Genomic DNA, 19582 nt, shown 5'->3' with positions numbered 1-19582 from the left:
TCAGCCTGCTCCAATATTCTTTTTGGGAAAATCCCATACAGTCCATAGAGTAGGAAAGAGTCAGACACGATTGAGCATGCACGCAGCAGGGAAGGATAACAGAACTTATTTAATGGGATCATTGTGAGAATTCAGATGCTTAGCTTGAGGCTTACACTTCAAGTATGGTTACTGGTACAATTGCTTCTACAAGACACCACTAATTACAACTGAAGTACAAGGTCCTGGTGGCAGTGCAAGAGACCCACGAGCCTCAGGCACCATTTGCTAACCTCTGGTCACCTTCCCGGAGAAGGCAATGGCACCCCACTCCAATTCTCTTGCCTGGAAAATCGCATGGACCGAGGAGCCTGGTAGGCTACAGTCCATGGGGTCGCTAAGAGTCGGACACGACTGAGTGACTTCACTTTCACTTTTCCCTTTCATGCACTGGAGAAGGAAATGGCAACCCACTCCAGTATTCTTGCCTGGAGAATCCCAGGGACGGCAGAGCCTGGTGGGCTGCCGTCTATGGGGTCACACAGAGTCGGACACGACTGAAGCGACTTAGCAGCAGCAGCAGGTCACCTTCCAAGACCTCCCTTCTCACCCAAAGCTGTCATTCTCCTCAGCCAGTTTTCCCCCTTCCTCACAATAATCTGTAAAGTTACGGGAGACTGCTGCTGCTAATCATTTGAAGTTATTCACACTAAGGGATGAATAAGGCAGAACTTTTGGCTTTTTTCAATGCCCAAACAATCAACAATTGAAATACTGGAGAAGTTTTTCTCTCTATGCAAGGGAAAAGCTTCACTACCTTGAAGGGGAAAAAAAAAAAAAACTTCACAGTACCTATATACTAAGTGAAGTCCCTAAGTCGTGTCTGACTCTTTGCAACTCCATGGACTATAACTCACCACGCTTCCCTGTCCATCTGTCTCTATCTCCCGGAGTTTGCTCAAATTCATATCCATAGAGTCAGTGATGCTTTACAGCCATCTCATCCTCTGCTGCCCTCTTCTCTTTTGCCCTCAATCCTTCAGATCATCAGGGTCTTTTCCAATGAGTGGGCTCTTTGCATCAGGTGGCCAAAGTATTGGAGCTTCAGCGTCAGTCCTTTCAATGAATATTCTACTTCACAGTACTGTTATGACGATCACATAAGGTACTGGATGAGTAAGGGGCTTCCAAAAATTTCCTGGCCTAAAGTAAGCACCCAGTAAACACTGAGTGTTTTTTAATTAAAACTTGAACTTTTACTAAGGAAGGCGTCGAGGCCTTTGCTGGCTAGAGGTCCCACTGCCAGCTGACAAAGCCAGAGCTAAACAGCTGTGTTTCAGATCAGTCTATGAAAAAGCCCTTTGTACTGCATCAAACTGCCTGCTTATTTCCTTATAAATACTTTGTAAAACTACTTACAAGGGGGAAAAAGGAGATAAGTATGGTTCACTCATTTTTGCAAAGACTTTTGAAAAAAAAAAAATGCAAGGTTCCCAGAAGCTTGCTGAAAATAATGGGGAAAACCTTGAACCATGCCACCCAAAGCAGTTAACATAATTGCCCTAACCCTGAGTTTAGCAGGATTAGGGCAGTTACACAGCTGAAAATTTTGTTCTTTAGCATTCCTGAGCGCACTGATTCAGGGAACCGAGAATCTAATATAGGAATCCTTGAAGTGCCTTCAGGATGAATGTAATATTCAGAGTCACCCAGCGCCTCACTTCCTCCTCCGGTCTCAGCTCCCTCCGCTCCCCGCACTCCCCACAGCTGGTGCTGGGAACCGCCGGGGGCTGGGAGAGAACGCGGGCGGGGGCGGCCACCCTCCGCCGCAGCAGCGGGGCCGGAGCCGCGAGGCGCGTGGCGACGAGCGGAGACCAGAGGAACTCGGTGGCGAGCACAGCTCTGCCTCCGGACCTGTCAAGTCAGACTCGTGTAGATCCAGAGGATCAAACCTAGGCTCTCTAACCACCAGCGAGCACTGAGCGCAACCCAGATGTGCCCGGAGCAGCAGGTGAGTCACCCTGCCTGCCTCCCCACTCCAGCCCCGTGTCCAACAGGTTGGCCAGGGCGCGACTCCCGGGGCCCCCCGAGGATGCACTCCTAGCGTCACCTGGGCGCGGCGCTCGGCTTCTCCCTTTGCCGAGTCGTCGTTCCTATTTAAACTCCTGCCCCAGCCCACGCCTGTTCTAGTCCTTGTCTTTTTGCCTTCCCTTCTCCTAAAATGACAGCCCCGCCGTGTGCCGAGAAACGCGCCCAGAACACCTCCTCTCCAGGAAACTTGTAGGGACAGACTCTGCTGAACCGTAGGGCGCAAAGTGCCTCAACACGAGATGGGAGCTGGCCACGGTGACCCCTGGTTCGCAGTGACTCGCTGAGACTTAATCAAAAGTCAGCGTTAACTGCCCTCGTTTCCCTACCAGGAGGTCAAAAATTAGGAGACGAGGGAAAAGAAGACGGAACGTGGGTGCCAGATTGGATTGAGAGTGAATGCCAGCAAATGATGCGCCTCGCGCGCCCAGGTCACCCTCCCCCACGTGCGCACATCTCCACAGCGACCGCTCCCCAGGAGGCCTATGAGGCCTCGCCGCAAAAGAAGAGGGAGGAATACACACCCTGAAGTTGGAAAATACTCAGACCCGGTTATCCCTTCCTTCGCTGCTGAACTTTTCGTTTTGGTCCCCTGCAGGCGGGCGTGAGTCTCGCCCACCCCCTTGCTTACATTCCTTCAAGATTCGACGAGCCCTCCTCCACGGTACACCTCCCTCCTCCTTCCCCTCCCCACCCGCTCCAGCCGCCGCGAGGCCTTCCGCCCAAACACCTCCCGGCCTGGAGGTCTCAGTTACAAAGTTGGAGAGCCGGCAGTGAGTCCGGGAAGGACCACGGCGACCAATTGTGTGCCCGGCGGCTGTCCTCGGCGTGGTCCGCACCTGAGCGATTCCCTGGGGCGCCACCCCTCATCTCCATCCCAGGCACGGATGCGCGGCTCCCGCGCACTCGCGGCTCCCTAGCGGCGAGAGGGAGAACCAGCACAGGGGGTGGAGAGAGGAAGGGTTCGCGGGTGGGAGGAACGCCCCTCGGGAGCCCGGGAAATCCCGGCCGTGCCAACCCCCTCCCCGCCCCCCAACTTTGAGGCGCTCTCAGGCAGCGGCGGCGAGGATGGAGCTGCCTCCCCGGGGCCGGGCGCTGCTGGACTCCTCGCTGGACAGCGCCTCCCTGACCTCGCTGGACTCCAGCGTCTTCTGCAGCGAGGGTGAAGGGGAGCCCCTGGCGCTCGGGGACAGCTTCACCGTCAACGTGGGCGGCAGCCGCTTTGTGCTCTCGCAGCAGGCGCTGTCCTGCTTCCCGCACACGCGCCTGGGCAAGCTGGCCGTGGTGGTGGCCTCGTGCCGGCGCCGCGGGGCCCTGGCCGCCGTGCCCAGCCCCCTGGAACTCTGTGACGACGCCAATCCCGTGGACAACGAGTACTTCTTCGACCGGAGCTCGCAAGCCTTCCGCTACGTCCTGCACTACTATCGCACCGGCCGCCTGCACGTCATGGAGCAGCTGTGCGCGCTCTCCTTCCTCCAGGAGATCCAGTATTGGGGCATCGACGAGCTCAGCATTGACTCCTGCTGCCGGGACAGGTACCCGCGAGGCGTCGGGGGGCGGGGGAGGGGGGCCGGGGCGGGGCAGCGGGCGCCAAGGGGATGGGGCAGCCCGGGCAAGATTTGAGACTTCACCCAAGCCTCGCTCGAACCAGGCCTAACAATACTACCTGTGGCCCTTTAGGAGCCAGAAGGAGGCAGGGTGGCAGTGGGGGCCGGAAAGCATCAGAGCCAAGTTTTGATGGAACTTTTTTAAACCTTCTGCTTTTTCTAGTGAAGGTATACTAATTCATATGTAATCAAGAGCGGTCAGACCTGCAGTAAATATCTGGTGATTGAAAAGATGAGTCAAAAATTATACTCCCAAAAATGCACGTAAAGGGATGTAGGTTACAGAATAAAGAGTGGTGCTTTATCACACTTAGGACGCTTCAGTTTTAAAACTTGGATAAAGAACTGCTTTAAATCCAGAAGACAGAAAGTTGGTTCTTTGTGAATAAGTGTGGGACTTTGGTGATCTATTATTTTGCAATTACTTTGCTATTATTACCATTTCATCATGAATATCTTTCCATTATCCACATTAAAAAAAAAATTTCCCTATGGCAAACTTCTGTTCTTGTTACAAGAAAAAAGTAGGTCGTAAAATACATTAATCTAAAGTAGCTTTGCTACGTATAATTTATTCTGTATAAACTTCTACCACAAAAGCGCCGTTTTAAAAGCAATAATCTTAAATGAGACCATTTGAGTCCTGTGAAAAGACGGCCTGGGTAAAATACGGCAGGAACTTGTTCGGTATGTTACTGAATTTAGAAGCATGACTTCACTGCTGAGTTTAATTCTCATTTCACTTCAGTATTTTTAAAAAGTTAGATTAATCACCAGGTTGTCTTCCCTAAAAGATACTTCAGAAGAAAGGAGCTGAGTGAAACGTTAGACTTTAAGAAGGACACAGAAGACCAGGAGAGTCAGCATGAGAGTGAACAGGACTTCTCCCAGGGACGTTGCCCCACCATCCGCCAGAAGCTCTGGAACATCCTGGAGAAGCCTGGGTCGTGCACAGCGGCCCGAATCTTTGGGGTCATCTCCATTATTTTCGTGGCGGTGTCCATCGTCAACATGGCCCTGATGTCAGCCGAGTTAAGCTGGCTGGACCCGCAGCTGCTGGAAATCCTGGAGTATGTGTGCATCAGTTGGTTCACGGGGGAGTTTGTCCTGCGCTTCCTTTGCGTGAGGGACAGGTGCCGCTTCCTGAGGAAGGTGCCGAACATCATAGACCTCCTTGCCATCTTGCCCTTCTACATCACTCTCCTGGTAGAGAGCCTGAGTGGGAGCCAGACTACGCAGGAGCTGGAAAACGTGGGGCGCATCGTTCAGGTTTTGAGGCTGCTCAGGGCTCTGCGCATGCTCAAACTGGGCAGGCATTCCACAGGTATTCAGGTTTCGTGATGTCTTTTCTTTAGCTGTTGTTCTTAAGCATTAGGGCTTTGACCAGGGTCCAAGGGAAGCGACTCTTAACTCTCAATTGACACAGAATACCACCTCCTATATTTCACCCAATTATGATCTCCAGAAAGGTACTGAAATGCAAAACCTTGAGGTTGTTATCACAGATAGAAAGGACAACTTGCCTCTCATACACTTTCTCTCCTTAAGACATGTGAGGAACTATTTAACCATACGTTCATTTTAATTTGTTTTAACCCAGGTGCCCAGAAGATGTACAAAAATTAAAGACACTCTGCTTCTGGAAAGTGATACATAAAATATGCATAAACAGCACATAAAAAGATATGCACAAATTATATATGATATATAGGAACATAAGCCAGTTTCTTTTCTGTGTCGAAGGAAATGTTTTTCACACAAGTTTGTTGGCAGAAGAGAAAGTCAGTCCTCCAGGACCTTCTTTGGCTATGCAAAAAGAGATGACTGGGCACTGGGGGCCTTCTCATAATTTGGGGGGAAACAATGGAAATGTTTGCTTTAGAAGTAAAAGGGTCTTTGCAAGCCTTTGGACTGTAACCCACAAAGCTCCTCTGTCAATGGGATTTCCCAGGCAAGAATGCTGGAGTGAGTTGCCATTTCCTCCTGCAGGGGATCTTCCCATCCAAGGGATGGAACCCACATCTCCTGCATCTCAGGCAGAGTCTTCACTGTGAGCCATCCGGGAAGCACTTACAAGAAAGCTAAAGACACTAATTAAATGCTCTGTCTAGTATCTGAGAACTTTTTTGTCCTGAATTGGGGAGGCATAAGAGAGACAGTAACAAGAATGCCTTAGCTTTTTGTATGTATCCATAAAGCCTTGAAAATCTAAAGAACACTCTCTCTAGAAAAATCTCTACACAAAACACACACACACACACACACACACACACACAATTGTACATGAAAAATTTTAGGCAAGTCAGAGGAAATCATACAAATCCATTAAAGATGATGCTTCCATCCCCAAGGGCAGGGATTCTCAGTGACTGGCCCTGCCGTCTGTTAGATGTTCTGGAGCACATATGTGTTCCCTTATGTTAGACTTTAATAAAAACAAGAATCCCTTGAAAAGCTTGTTAAAATGCAAATTCTGAGCCCCAACTCCAGAGACTCAGATTTTAGTTTTGGGGGTTGGATCCAGAAGCATACATTTTAACAAGCTAACTTTGATGTAGGTGGTCTTGAGAAACACTGGAGTAGGATACAATATTAATTTTCTTCCTAGATATATAAGGAGAGACCTCTACCATCAACTCCTTTTAGGTGACCAGTCAGGCATATATTTAGGGAAATAAGTGGGAATAATTCCCAGATATGTTTTCCCCCCACATCTCTGAGGAAACTAGGACTGCTCCTAATATAATTTTGGTCATGTATTTTCCTAGCTAGTCTCACATACCAGGGATTTGATAATGGGGTTTCCAACAACTTTTAGAAGCACCACTCTTTGTTTTCTGACACCCATAATGGGATGCTTTCTTCTAGTATTTATAAACTCTTCACAGGATTCAATTTAAAAACACCCAGTAAAGACTACATTTTTTCCCAAAAGAAAGGAAAAAGAAAATAATAGTAATTTCCACAATGTCACCTCTTCAAAGGTTTTCTCAGTTCTAAGGCAAGTAGAAGTACTAATAAAGTCTTAATTTATTGAAAAGATATGAACAGTTGCAATGAATATTTGACAGTTTTATCTTGAGCATTACATTTAGCAAAATATAAACATAGAGCACATATTTCTCTAGGTATTAACTATAAATAAAATTGAGAAGTATTATCAAATAATGGTTTAAGAAGACAATGGTGGACCAGACAGCCTAGTTTTAAGTCTTTGGCATGTTACTTTGTACTAGATATGCTACCTTTCTGTGCCTTGGTCTGCTCACCCGTAAAATGGCATAATAAATATAACATCTATCTCATGTTATTTTTTAGGATTATCTGAGTTAATTGATATAACCTGCAGAAATTCAGGCCACTTTGTTTCTTTTCAGAATGAACTGTTCAGAACATTGGAATGAAAACAATCTTTCGAAACACTATGCATTTCTTCATATGTTCTCAATTTCAGAAATCCAATTCAATACAGACACATTAAGGCCAGTTTTCTAAAAGGTATTCTAAAGATATTATTTAAAATGCCTTTTAAAGTTAAATCTCAAATTATGTTCATTGGTCTTTTAAAATAGCTGGCTAATAATTCAAGAACATCTCAAAATTCTAAGAACAAAATTAAGAATAATAGAGCAGAAATAGTATTTTAATGTATTTAAAATAGTCTCTAGTGAATAAAAATTTAAACGTAATTCCAAGAGGTATTACTTTGGACTTTTGAGACAATATCATTGTGACATCATGTTAATATGACTTCAAAATATGGATAAACTTTAATCAGTATCTCTAGTGTTAGGGAAGATACCTTATTCAAATAGCAATCCTGTAAAGGGCTCCTCTTGCTATAGCTTTGGTATTAAGGACAAAAATTTCAGTGGGTGCCATGGAAATGGAGGAGTACTGGAACCCCTCCTGCTACCCCTTTAAGAATGTCCTCACATGTAGATTTGATGTTCTTATTTTGTTCCTGAATCCTAACTTGTTTTTACTGCTTCACTTCATTCTCATCTTTTACTTCTTCTGGCTCTTTCAGATTATGATGCCCCTAATTGTGTTAAACTTTATCAGGAAAGTGAGAAAAACAGACACGTAAAATATAAGGAGACAACATAAAACTGCCTTAGAATAGTGTGCAAGGTGATGCATTGAAACGTAGACCTGACCAAGAGAGCCCTCCTCGTACAATGATGCAGATACTTTCATTGTATAAAGGACAAAGTGCTATCAAATGTCTCCTGCCTGCCTTTCATCTCATCTCTCATCTTTTTTGTATGAATAGTAGGTATTTAATAGCTAGGGGCTTCCCCGTGGTAATAGTAGTAGAGAACTCGCCTGCCACTGCAGGAGACCTAAGAGACGCAGGTTCAATCCCTGGGATGGGAATATCCCTGGAGGAGGGCATGGCAAGAATACCCCCTCCAGTATTCTTGCCTGGAGAATCCCATGAACAGAGGAGCCTGGTGGGCTATAGTCCACAGGGTCGCACAGAGTCAGACATGACTGAAGCAACTTAGTATGCACACACACACGTGTAATAGATAAGTGAGTGAATGAATCTAATTATAATTATTTCTAGCCTTCTCAATCAGTCCCCATCAGCTAGACTAAGAACTTCCTGAAGATTGTAACTTATCACCTCTGTAGCCCCAGAACTTTGCCCAATGCTGGAGCCATAGGAAATGTCAAATGCATGCTTTGGGATGGATAGCAGGGAAGGAGAGGGAGAGGAAATGGGCAGAGGAAGGGAGAAGGGGTGCCATGCCTGACACCAACTGTTCTATTACAGGCTTACGCTCCCTTGGAATGACAATCACCCAGTGTTATGAAGAAGTTGGCCTGCTGCTCCTGTTTCTATCTGTGGGAATCTCTATATTTTCAACTGTGGAATATTTTGCTGAGCAGAGCATTCCCGACACAACCTTCACAAGCGTCCCTTGTGCCTGGTGGTGGGCCACAACATCCATGACTACCGTGGGCTATGGAGACATCAGACCAGACACCACCACGGGCAAGATTGTGGCCTTCATGTGTATCTTATCGGGAATCCTTGTCTTGGCCTTGCCCATTGCTATTATTAACGACCGCTTCTCCGCTTGCTACTTCACCTTGAAGCTCAAGGAAGCAGCTGTGAGACAGCGTGAGGCTCTGAAGAAACTTACCAAGAATATAGCCACTGACTCATATATCAGTGTGAACTTGAGAGATGTCTATGCCCGGAGTATCATGGAGATGCTTCGACTGAAAGGCAGAGAAAGAGCAAGTACTAGGAGCAGTGGAGGAGATGATTTCTGGTTTTGAATTCACTTTCAGTTTACTTACAAAACTTGTGTAACACTAGCTTGATTGATAAAGCCTTGATATGGATGTCTGTACACTGCTGCTGAGTCTCTTTTGAGTCCTGCCTGTGTTCATTTTAGTTGACACATTGCTTGGTCTGCTAGACTAGTCCACATCCCCCCAAAACAACAGCACATTGTTCTGACACACTTGAGTCTCAAAAATAGCCATTTAACACAACCCAAGGCAACAAGGCCAATAGACACATGTTGGAATTGTCAAATATAAAATACTAGTGCAATGCATAAAATAACATTAAACGTTTTCCTATCACTAATTTTTAGAGTCTTTTGTACCTCTAATTTTAAAGGATGGACATTAAACAGCATAGCCCAGAGCAAAGATAAGTGAACATTGAAGATCATGGTGGACAATTTTGCTATAAAAAGATACTCTCCAAGTAAGTAAATCACTCCTTTCTTGAACAGTTAAAGCTGCTGAATATAACAATTAGCTTTTCGAGAGAAAATCTTGATTTGATGGTCGTAGACTGAGTGCCTGTCTTTACTCTGGTGCAGACATTGGTCCCAAATGGACTGAGCTCTGTGTTCCATCGTTAGTTTTGAAGGTAGAATCCAAAAACTACCTAGGTGGCGGTAGAGGAGTGCTAACTAAAGGCTTTGAGAATTGCACTTCCTCATCCTTCCCATGGAGTGCATATGTGGAGCATAAAGGCAATATCTCTTTATACTACATGGAAACTAGATGGTCTTTAAATTTCTCGTTATTGACTTGGTGTTCAAGTTATGTCTTTAAAATGGTGACTTTGTAAGTAAAGATGAAGTGGTGAGGATCTTAAATGTATATACACTAAAATTATTAAATCATCTTATTTCATAATATGAGAATGTTATGTTGAATGATACCATTGGATGAATTTGACAATCTTTTAATTGTTAACAAAAAGTATAGTGGATAGCTTTCTGACCGTTGGGGTAAATAGCCAATGTTCCAACTTTACATGCATTTTGACAGTATTTCAGGATAAAATAAAATTCCTAGTCAGTTTGTTATATAATTAAAGCCAACAGTTCTAAACCTGGGAATTGGTTTATGATTTCTAATATTCTTGTAAATGAGATTTCAAAAACTAAGAATAATATAGAGTATTATTTTCATACCTGCAATCTCAATGAATATAATAGTGTCCCCAAGGGGACAAAAATTGTTTCTTGGAGGCGGACAAAAAAATCCTACTGTTTTTATTTGTACAACACATATATCCATGCAATACACAAAGAGATTATAGCGTATATCTTTGGTATTAATATTCTGTGGGCTGGGAAATTAGAACAAATGCCTAACAGGTCCTTTCTAGGGTTGAGTTATGGTAAGAAATAAACACTAAGAAAGACAAATTTAACATATGTCTTATAATATGGCATTAAATCTGTTTAAGGATACCTTATTATATTATAAACTACAAAGAAGAGAGAGAGGAAGAGAGAAAAGACAGGAAAAAGAACAAAAGAAAGTCCAATTGATTGTAAGATACCACTGATTGCAAAATGCATCCAGATTTTGGATATGTAAAAATTTTTAAATATGCATCTTAAAATCAATGAAATATCATATACACTACCTCTAGTTTTCTGATATGCATGCTTAAGCTCTAAAAACATTTTCATTGATGGCATGAGTTTTAAATTGTATGCTAAAATACTTTAATCCATTTGGCTTGTTTCCACTTCTCCCAAATATTATGAAATATTTAAGAGATATGAGTAGTAATAAAATAAACATTTTCCCTCTTACACAATTCCCAGGTGCTAGAGCATACCGCAGGGCCACTTGTCCTAATATAAATGCCATCCACAATCTGAAGGAGAAATAGACACAGAAGGCAAACTCATCCTGGCTCACCTAGAACTCTCCCCAAGAAGAGATCCAGGCTGTGCCCTGTACTCATCATGTATTTTGTCTCTGTATCTTCAAGGTATTCCTATTATATAATTACTGTTGCTAAACTCTTCCAATTATATAATTTATATATTTATCCACCCAACAAATATTGATTCAGGATCCATTTATGTGCTGGGGCTTGAGATTCTTTGTTAAACCAGATCAAGTCCTATTCTCTTGCATTTAATATTCTATTCAAGACTGTGAGGGGAACACAGATGACAAAGCTGAAGCACAAAAAGATGAAGGGACCTGCCCAAATTCACACAGCCCCTGGAGAGTGCCAGAGCCAGGAATGAGTTCCAACCTGCTGGTGCCTGAAAATGATACTCCTTGAAGGTATATGACAGATTTCATTCTTCCCATATACACTGTGCGCAGGGGTACCCGTCAGGGGCGAGTAAGCCAATTTCTTATGGCTAGAGAGACTCAATATGCCTCAAGAAAAATATCAGCGTATTCTCAAAGGTGGAACGGTGCATCTAAGGAACAGTTGTCACACCATGTAGCCACAATTAGACAAGAGAAATATTATCTTTAGAATAATTAATAGCTAGAAAATAAAAAAGTGTATTATATGCCTACTTTTCCTACTGCAGAAAGTTCTAATATGTTCTCCAGAAATATGGTATGTGAGCTCTATAAATTTTGTTTTGAAGTGGACATTTCAAAAGAAATTTTAAAATATTACTGCTTAGTCAGTTTTGCTGTTATATAAAATATTGGTGTATCTATTCAATAAATTGTACATATAAGCAAACCAAATTTAAGTAACAAATCAAAGCAAGAACTGTGTTAATTTTATATTCCAATATTTTGAAAATTTGATATTTGTCAAAAGTCTAAGAATAATTGCTATAGAACAATACTTAATTTGTTTGGACATATAAATAATTTGGCTATAGGCTATTTAAAGAACACTAGTTAAAAACAGGAGAAGGAAATGGCAACCCACTCCAGTATTCATGCCTGGAGAATCCCATGGACAGAGGAGCCTGGTAGGCTACAGTCCATGGGGTTGCTAAGAGTCAGACACAACTGAGCAACTTGACTTTCACTTTTCACTTTCATGCATTGGAGAAGGAAATGGCAACCCACTCCAGTGTTCTTGCCTGGAGAATCCCAGGGACAGAGGAGCCTGGTGGGCTGCCGTCTATGGGTTACACAGAGTCGGACACGACTGAAGCAACTTAGCAGCAGCAGCAGCAGCAGTTAAAAACATTTGAGTGCATAAAGGTAATGTTTGAGTACCTAAAGGAGCAATTTTAAGAAATTACTGAGGTATGTATGGTAGAAGTAGCCTCAAGTTCATGTTTCACTGGGATTTTTTTCTATATATATTAATACAAGGAATAGTTGCATTTACCATTTTAATGCAAATTGGCATAAAGCATAATGTATTAAATGCATAAAGAATTTAACTGAGGTAGAAATCTCAGTGCTGTGTTTCAGTGTGCAATTCTTGCTCCCATTAAAATCTTTTGACTAGTTCTTGCAGAAAATATACATGTTGGCCCAAGTTATCTGAGCAAAACATTATCACTGAGTAAGCTTACTGTTTTGACAAATATTTCCGCTGATACATTCTGTTAACATGAAAAGCCTGCTCTTTTGAAATATGAGCCATTAATATCTCTGCCTTATCAGTCCTTTGGTTCTGTCCAGGATGCTATCTGTTGGCAAATGATGTGTTCCAGTGCTTCCTTTGGTGATTTTCCTTTGCAAAAGCACCCCCGCCCCACCCGAATCTGTCTCTGAGCCATGCTGATATATTAATAAAAATGTCACTTAAGGAGAAGTTTACTCACAAACTCCATTGGCATTTGCTTATGTCTTTAGGGATGCTGGGGTAACTTGGATGCTCACCATCTTCATACCCTCTCTTGCCTTGTATTAAAATCACTCCCTTGCTGACCACCTCAACTCCATTGCCCCTCTCTTCCTTCCCGGTATTCAGCTGGTAAAACCCAAACCCTAACTGATTCCAACCCATTGCCTATTTCTGCTGTCCCTGCAGAGCCGATCATGAAGACAGAAAAAACCAACGTGTGCTGACTGCTGTCATGTTACATTCATGCCTAAACCCCAAATGGGTTCTTAACACCACAAGGCAATCATACTGCAATTCCTGAAGCTATTCACTCTCTCTAGATAAATATAAACCTCTAACACCTCCCTTTGATTCCACTTTCACTCAGAAAATAGAATCAGTTAGAAGAGATTTTTCCACAAGGGCCAGCACCCACATTTATCCACCTACCTCCATCTGTGCCTATTCAATCTGCCTTTTCTTCTATTATAAGCGTTGAACTGTCCACCCTTCTCTGAAACTCAGGGATATGGCTTCAGAATGCTTTTCCCCTCTCCCTGCTATACCATCTCTTTTCCCCCTCCTTACTGGATCGTTCCTATCAAGATAGAAAACATAGTTTCGTTTTTTTCCATCTTAGAAACAAAACAAAAGCAAACAAATGAACAAAAACACCCAATACCCTGCTCTCCTTAATGGCAAAACTTTTTGAGAGCTTTCTCTATACTATTTTCTTCATTTCTATACAATATCACTCTCCAATTCTTTCTTAATAATCCACTCAAATCCATCTCTCACCATACGTCTCTACAGCTTTCTTCCTAAGGTCAGCAATTACCTCCATAATTGCTAAATCCAGTCATCGATGCTCATACTTCATATCGCCTGGTCCATCAATAACATTTACAAGGTTAATTAAAGACTTCACCATAATTGAAAAACTTTCTGCTCTTGACTTCCAGCCTATCACACTCTCCTGATTTCCCTCCTATCTAATCGCTCATTCACCTTTTCTGGTTGAGAGGATCAGTCTGGGCTTAATCCTCAGGCCTGTCCTTCTCTCTATTTCCATCGTTATCGTGGCCAACTCATCCTGTTTTCTTGCTTATGTACCCTTGATACTTGGTCAACTCCCAAATTCCTGTCTCCAGAATAGACCTCTCATCTCACTTCTTGCATCTTCAGATTTGTGTGCTTAACTGCCTATTCAAGGCTACACCTGAGCATCCAATAATACTTCATGATGAGCACATCTGATACCAAATTATTGATATCCCCCCCAAATCTATGTCAGATCAAGTACTCTGAGAAGCAGATGCCACAGCAGCTGATTATTTGTAATTATCTGCAAGACATTTATTGTAGAAGAAAATAGCTTGTGAAAGATAAAGAGGGAGAATCTGAAGAAAATGGGAAGAACCTTCAGACCATAATGCAGTTCTGACGCCTGAGGAGAAGATGGAAAGATGAGGGTTAGGTCCAAAGGGTCTCTGAGTACAGTCCAATTCTAAGAAAATGTCCACGGAGTGGATAAGAGTCCTGAGCAAAAGTAGCCCATTAAGGAGCCCCATTTCTCTTTAAAATGGGACTCAATGGGCAACAGCTCAAGCCATCAGTCAACCATGCTGCCCTCAGGAGGAGATGTGAGTGGTGCATTTTCACAGCCACCACGGTCAAACCCTGGAACTGTACAGGTCTGCTTCCTCATACTCACCCAAAGGAACCCCTCCAGGGATCCTACGGGCCTCTCTTTGTGAGTTAAAAAAAAAAAAAAAAAAGGAGTTAGTGGATGAAGTAGAGCATTCATTGCTGTCGCTGGATTCAGAATAGCAGCTGGTAGTCATCTCCTCCCTCCTCCACTATCTGCGGGGCACCCCACCACAGCACACGCTTTCCCCCACGGAACCATCGCAGCCTAAAAAAGTTATAAAGAGAATTTTAATCTGCTTATGCTTTTCTCTACCTCAAAGAAAACTTGTACAACCTGAGCAACGCTTTATTATTGTGTACTGAGTGCACCACAATTAGTTATGCTGCACAGAATTGTCATTGTCATTTTTTTTACTTTTATTCTTGAACAAAGAAACAAAGTGATATTGCAGGGGAAAATTTCAAAACAATTTAAATCTCATTCTGAACTGGCAGCATCACACCCATTATGGTACTATTTAAATGGGGACTCAATAATCCAATGACTGAAAAATACTTTCCTATTTTAATTTATATGAAACCACTGAAGTAGATAAATACATTTAGTCTTCAACAACATGATGCAACTAAATTTGAAGTAATACGGGAAATATGTTAACTTTTGGATTTCCTCGTCGTGTTCTAAGTCAAGGGACATTTCTTCCAAGTATATAAAATCTTACTTTAACTTCTTTAGAAGGCCTACAGTCTAAGAGATTTTATAAGTGAAAGAGGGTAATGGTAAGTGTGTATTTTCTATATTATTCTGTTGTTTAATACTCAGAATATTTCCAGAGAAATAATATTAATAGTTGAACTGGAGAAGTTTTGATAAGTTTGATCCATGCACACACACAGACTGACAGACAGAGAGAGAGACAGATTGAGGAGTAACATTTTAGAATGACAAATGTCATTTTGAAATATGGGAGGGAAAATGTTCTTTGCATGTATCAATAACACTTCAATACTTCACACTGGATATGTAGGTAGAATTTCAATCATCTATTTAAGTAAGAAAATTAAATTTTCCTTAAAAATTATTTTCAGTTTCTCTAAACTAGGACAATTTTCCCAAAACCATGTCTTTACACATGTCTTTGCTGTATAGCAAATGTTTTATCTTAGACTATAATTATTATTGTCAACTAATTCTAAATGGTACATGTGAAAATAAAAGACAGTTACAGTTGCTATGGAAACTATACTTTGCAGGAAATTCATTCAACAGGACTTGCTCTTCAAATTAAAAAAATAATAACAATAACCTTCACATACAATTGTACCACCTTGACCACAAGCCTCAGGAAAAGAAAAATAAAGGAATAAAATGTGAATAAAAGCTATTCTTCTACCTTTAGCTGTACTCATATCTTCTTTCCTCACATGAGCTAATTATTATTTTAAGATTTTAAACAAAGGGAAATAGCTGCTCCTTACAAAAATCTCTATGGATAACAGTGGAATTTCCTTTTTTAAGCTAAAATAGAATATTTTTAGTTTTATAATAATAATTTTAAGAAATCTATTATCAATGGATATTTGAATGACTTTAACTTACTATTCATCTACTCTCAATTTTAATTAAATATTCTATATAATTTTTCACACATACTAGTAAAATATGCCAAAGAAATAACTCAAAGAAACAAATTTGTTTGATTCCAAAATCCTAAGTAGACAGGCAAACAGGTCCTATATCTCCACTTGGTGCTCATCATATTATCTTCTAAATAAACCTTCAGGGACATTTTAGCAGACATATTTGAAGATTCAGTTAGCAAAATCACCTTTCTTACACATTGCTAACATGTATTTTCTAGAGCCCTTTTTCAGGGCACAGAGCAAGAGTTTTACATTTAATTTCATATGATAGCCTTTAAAGAATATTGTACATATGCAGGAAACTGATATTTACATAAACAGGGTAATTTATGATAATTGGAGCACAATTTGTCCAATCCATATCAGAATTGGCCAGGACAGTATAATAGCAGCCTTCTGCTATCTTCTTCCAAATTTCAAAGGTTGAAAGACCTTGTGGATCAAAGAATGTGTTTTAAACCAAAACACCCATCTTGGAGTCAAATAAAAGTAATTTTTATTAAAAAAAAAAAAATGCTAGAGCCATTTTCCATACCTGTATGGTATTCCTCTGTTATCATCTTAATATGAAAATAAGATCTCTTTTAAAAGTAATTAATAGCTCTTACTCCCAGATTTGGAAAAAACTTGAATTATTTTAACATACAGAGTGTGTTGGTTTTTTTTTTTTTAACTGCAGATCAAAAGCCTTTAAAGGATGATGAAATAAACTTTCAGTTGTGACCACTATTTTCTTAATGGAGTGGATGGGATAGAATGGAATGGAGGTAGAATAAAACAGAATGGAATGGATGGGATAGGATATAAGATAGTGTAACATACAATAGACTAGAACATATTAGAGTAAAATTCACAAGTCTGAAGCAAGAACTACACACATTGCAAAAAGGCACTATAGCTGAGTGTAAGAACTGTGGAAAGGGACATGGAGGGGATGAGCCAGAAGCACTCAAGGGCTAGAAAAGAATTACTTGATCTTATTTCTTCATTTCTAAAAACTTTTGAAACTCCAAAATCAAAAAATAATTGAAAATTTAGCAAACTGACTTGATGTTGCCTAAAGTATTTTCAAGGAAAAAATTAATTTATCAATATGATTCCATAATTTTCTATAACTGCTAATAAAAAAGGTATTTTGCCTTATTTAATTCATAATTTGATACAAAAGAGAAAATAAAATGGCTCACACAACTTTCTAAAGAATTATTCCTATAGTAGGTATGGAAATGGATTATCAGTTCAGTCCAGTTGTGTCCAACTCTTTGCGACCCCATGGACGGCAGCACACCAGACTTCCCTGTCCATCACCAACTCCCGGAGCTTGCTCAAACTCATGTCCATTGGAGTCAGTGATGCCATCCAACCATCTTATCCTCTGTCGTCCCCTTCTCTTCCTGCCCTCAATCTTTCCCAGCATCAGGGTCTTTTCCAATGAGTCAGTTCTTCATATCAGGTGGCCAGAGTATTGGAGTTTCAACTTCAGCATCAGTCCTTCCAATGAATATTCAGGACTGATTTCCTTTAGGATGGACTGGTTGGATCTCCTTGCAGTCCAAGGGACTCTCAAGAGTCTTCTGCAGCACCACAGTTCAAAAGCATCAATTCTTTGGCGCTCAGCTTTCTTTATAGTCCAACTCTCACATCCATACATGACTACTGGAGAAACCATGGCTTTGACTAGATGGACCTTTGTTGGAAATGGAATATATGATTTTTAAATGAAATACTGGCTGACATTCAAAACTATACTTCTTAGTAATAACACAATATCTAGTATTTTTGTATAAAATTATTAAACTTTCTATACCATAATGAAATTTATTGCTTGTCTCAGGAAGACAGAGAGATTATGTTGGGAGACAATCTTCCATGCTTCTCTTGCACTTCTGAATATTTTGAAAACAGAAGCACTGATAGCTTTGTTCTAGAATATCTTTTTAAGGATGTCTATACAGCATGAAAGGTTGGAAAATAGAGCTATTATCCCCCCTGAGACAGAAGTGTATTTAGGTGATGCCCAGGATAATAAAGATAATGTCTATCTTTGAGTCAAAGGTTAGACATATTTACTGGAAGGCTTTTAAAAGATTAGGGTTTTCTAAACTCAAGTTTCTCCACTATGACACACATCCATTGCATTGACCAAGTCCACCTCCATGTCACCCCCATGAGACGTGGGAAGCAAGAGAAGTGTGAAACTCATGCTGCCTCGTTTGCCATGAGTAACAAAATCTTTTAACTCTGTCCCAGGAGTCCCACATCTTTTGCCGGGATCTTTGAATCTATGACAGGCTGACTGTTAGCTTACTAGAAGGGCAAAATCTCAGACACCTTATGGCTCTTGACAGATTGTGGACTCAAAAGTGAATTTCATGCTTCTGTAAATGTAAAGTAACCACAGTTGGCTGGTATTTTCTCTGTGGTATTTTGATAATAAAAATCATGTATTTAACTGGCATTTAAAGCATTCTTTATAGGATAAACTTTGGGTGGAGGGGAATTAGCAATATTGTTGACATGCCAAACATATATGGAGGCTTCCAAAAGTATTACTATTATGGCAAACAAGACCCAAAGTTATCACCCTATCTCCCATGTGTTCCCCAAATATGTTGTATTCCACTGAGAAGGGCATTAATAACTAAAGGGGTTTGAATAAAATGAAATTAGAGACATATTTATATCTTTTTTTCTCTGTCCCAAACTTTTAATCATTGCTTTATTGAAGAAAATAGAAAAAACATTTAGAAGAAGATCTGTTTGCTATTCAAAACCCTGCATCAATAATTGAATTAAATTTCACACCTAAAGGGAATAAATATTGCAATCGATTCATTATTGTCGTCCATTACAATGATTGCAATTGGGTTCTTCATTTACCCTGAAAGGTAATTGTCAGACATTAACATTTATTGTGATTTTTAATTAAAGTCAACATTTCTAAACAGAGGAGATTGTTATTATTCAGAGCTTATTTAATTGAACCAGAATTTTTGTCCTCGACCAAAATGGAGAAACGGAAAGGAAAAAACTCAAACTAGTGATCCTGGTCTGAAGGGGAGGATAAATATGTACAGCACAGGGGATTTTTACACAGTGAAATTATTCGTGTGGTATTCTAATTATAGATACATGATGTGATGCATTTGTCGAAACTCACCAAATTTTATAGCACACACAAAAAATGAATCTAATGTGTGCAAAATTTTAAAAATAATAATCTGGAGATCACAAGATTCCAGGGAGGAATGCAGACTGTGAGAAGAGAATGTAACTATATCATAAATATGAAACAATCTCGCTGAAGGAAATGAGAGAAAAGTACTGGCCTAAGCGATTTTGAAAATCAATGGATCTGTAAGACCAAAGGGAAAAGGAACTGCATATAAGGGCTGTACTCCAGGGGTAAAGCTTTTCCTCCTGGGGGAATGCATTCACAACTGCAACACTGCTATGCACCTATAATGGAATAGAAAAAAATAGGTAAACAGACAGCAGATGCAGGCTCAGTTACTCAGTCATGTCTAATTCTTTTGCGATCCTGCCAGGCTCCTCTGTCCATGGCATT

At 41.1% G+C, this 19582-nt stretch overlaps 1 protein-coding gene across 1 annotated transcript; it reads left to right on the top strand.

The window, feature by feature from the left end:
• The first annotated feature begins 1807 nt into the window (after positions 1 to 1807).
• Positions 1808 to 9041, top strand: KCNV1 (potassium voltage-gated channel modifier subfamily V member 1). Its single transcript, XM_081497060.1, has 4 exons — positions 1808 to 1990; positions 2208 to 3602; positions 4469 to 4998; positions 8458 to 9041. Exons 2-4 carry the CDS (start codon positions 3136 to 3138, stop codon positions 8967 to 8969), a joined length of 1509 nt encoding a protein of 502 aa, XP_081353186.1. The 5' UTR covers positions 1808 to 1990; positions 2208 to 3135; the 3' UTR covers positions 8970 to 9041.
• The last annotated feature ends 10541 nt before the right edge of the window (positions 9042 to 19582 follow it).

The sequence above is a fragment of the Giraffa tippelskirchi genome, chromosome 6 (genome assembly GCF_054371585.1).
Source record: "Giraffa tippelskirchi isolate mGirTip1 chromosome 6, T2T-mGirTip1v1.2.pri, whole genome shotgun sequence".
Taxonomy (NCBI): Eukaryota; Metazoa; Chordata; class Mammalia; order Artiodactyla; family Giraffidae; genus Giraffa; species Giraffa tippelskirchi.
The sequence above is the reverse complement of the archived record's forward strand: the minus strand, read 5'-3'. Positions and strand labels throughout refer to the sequence as shown.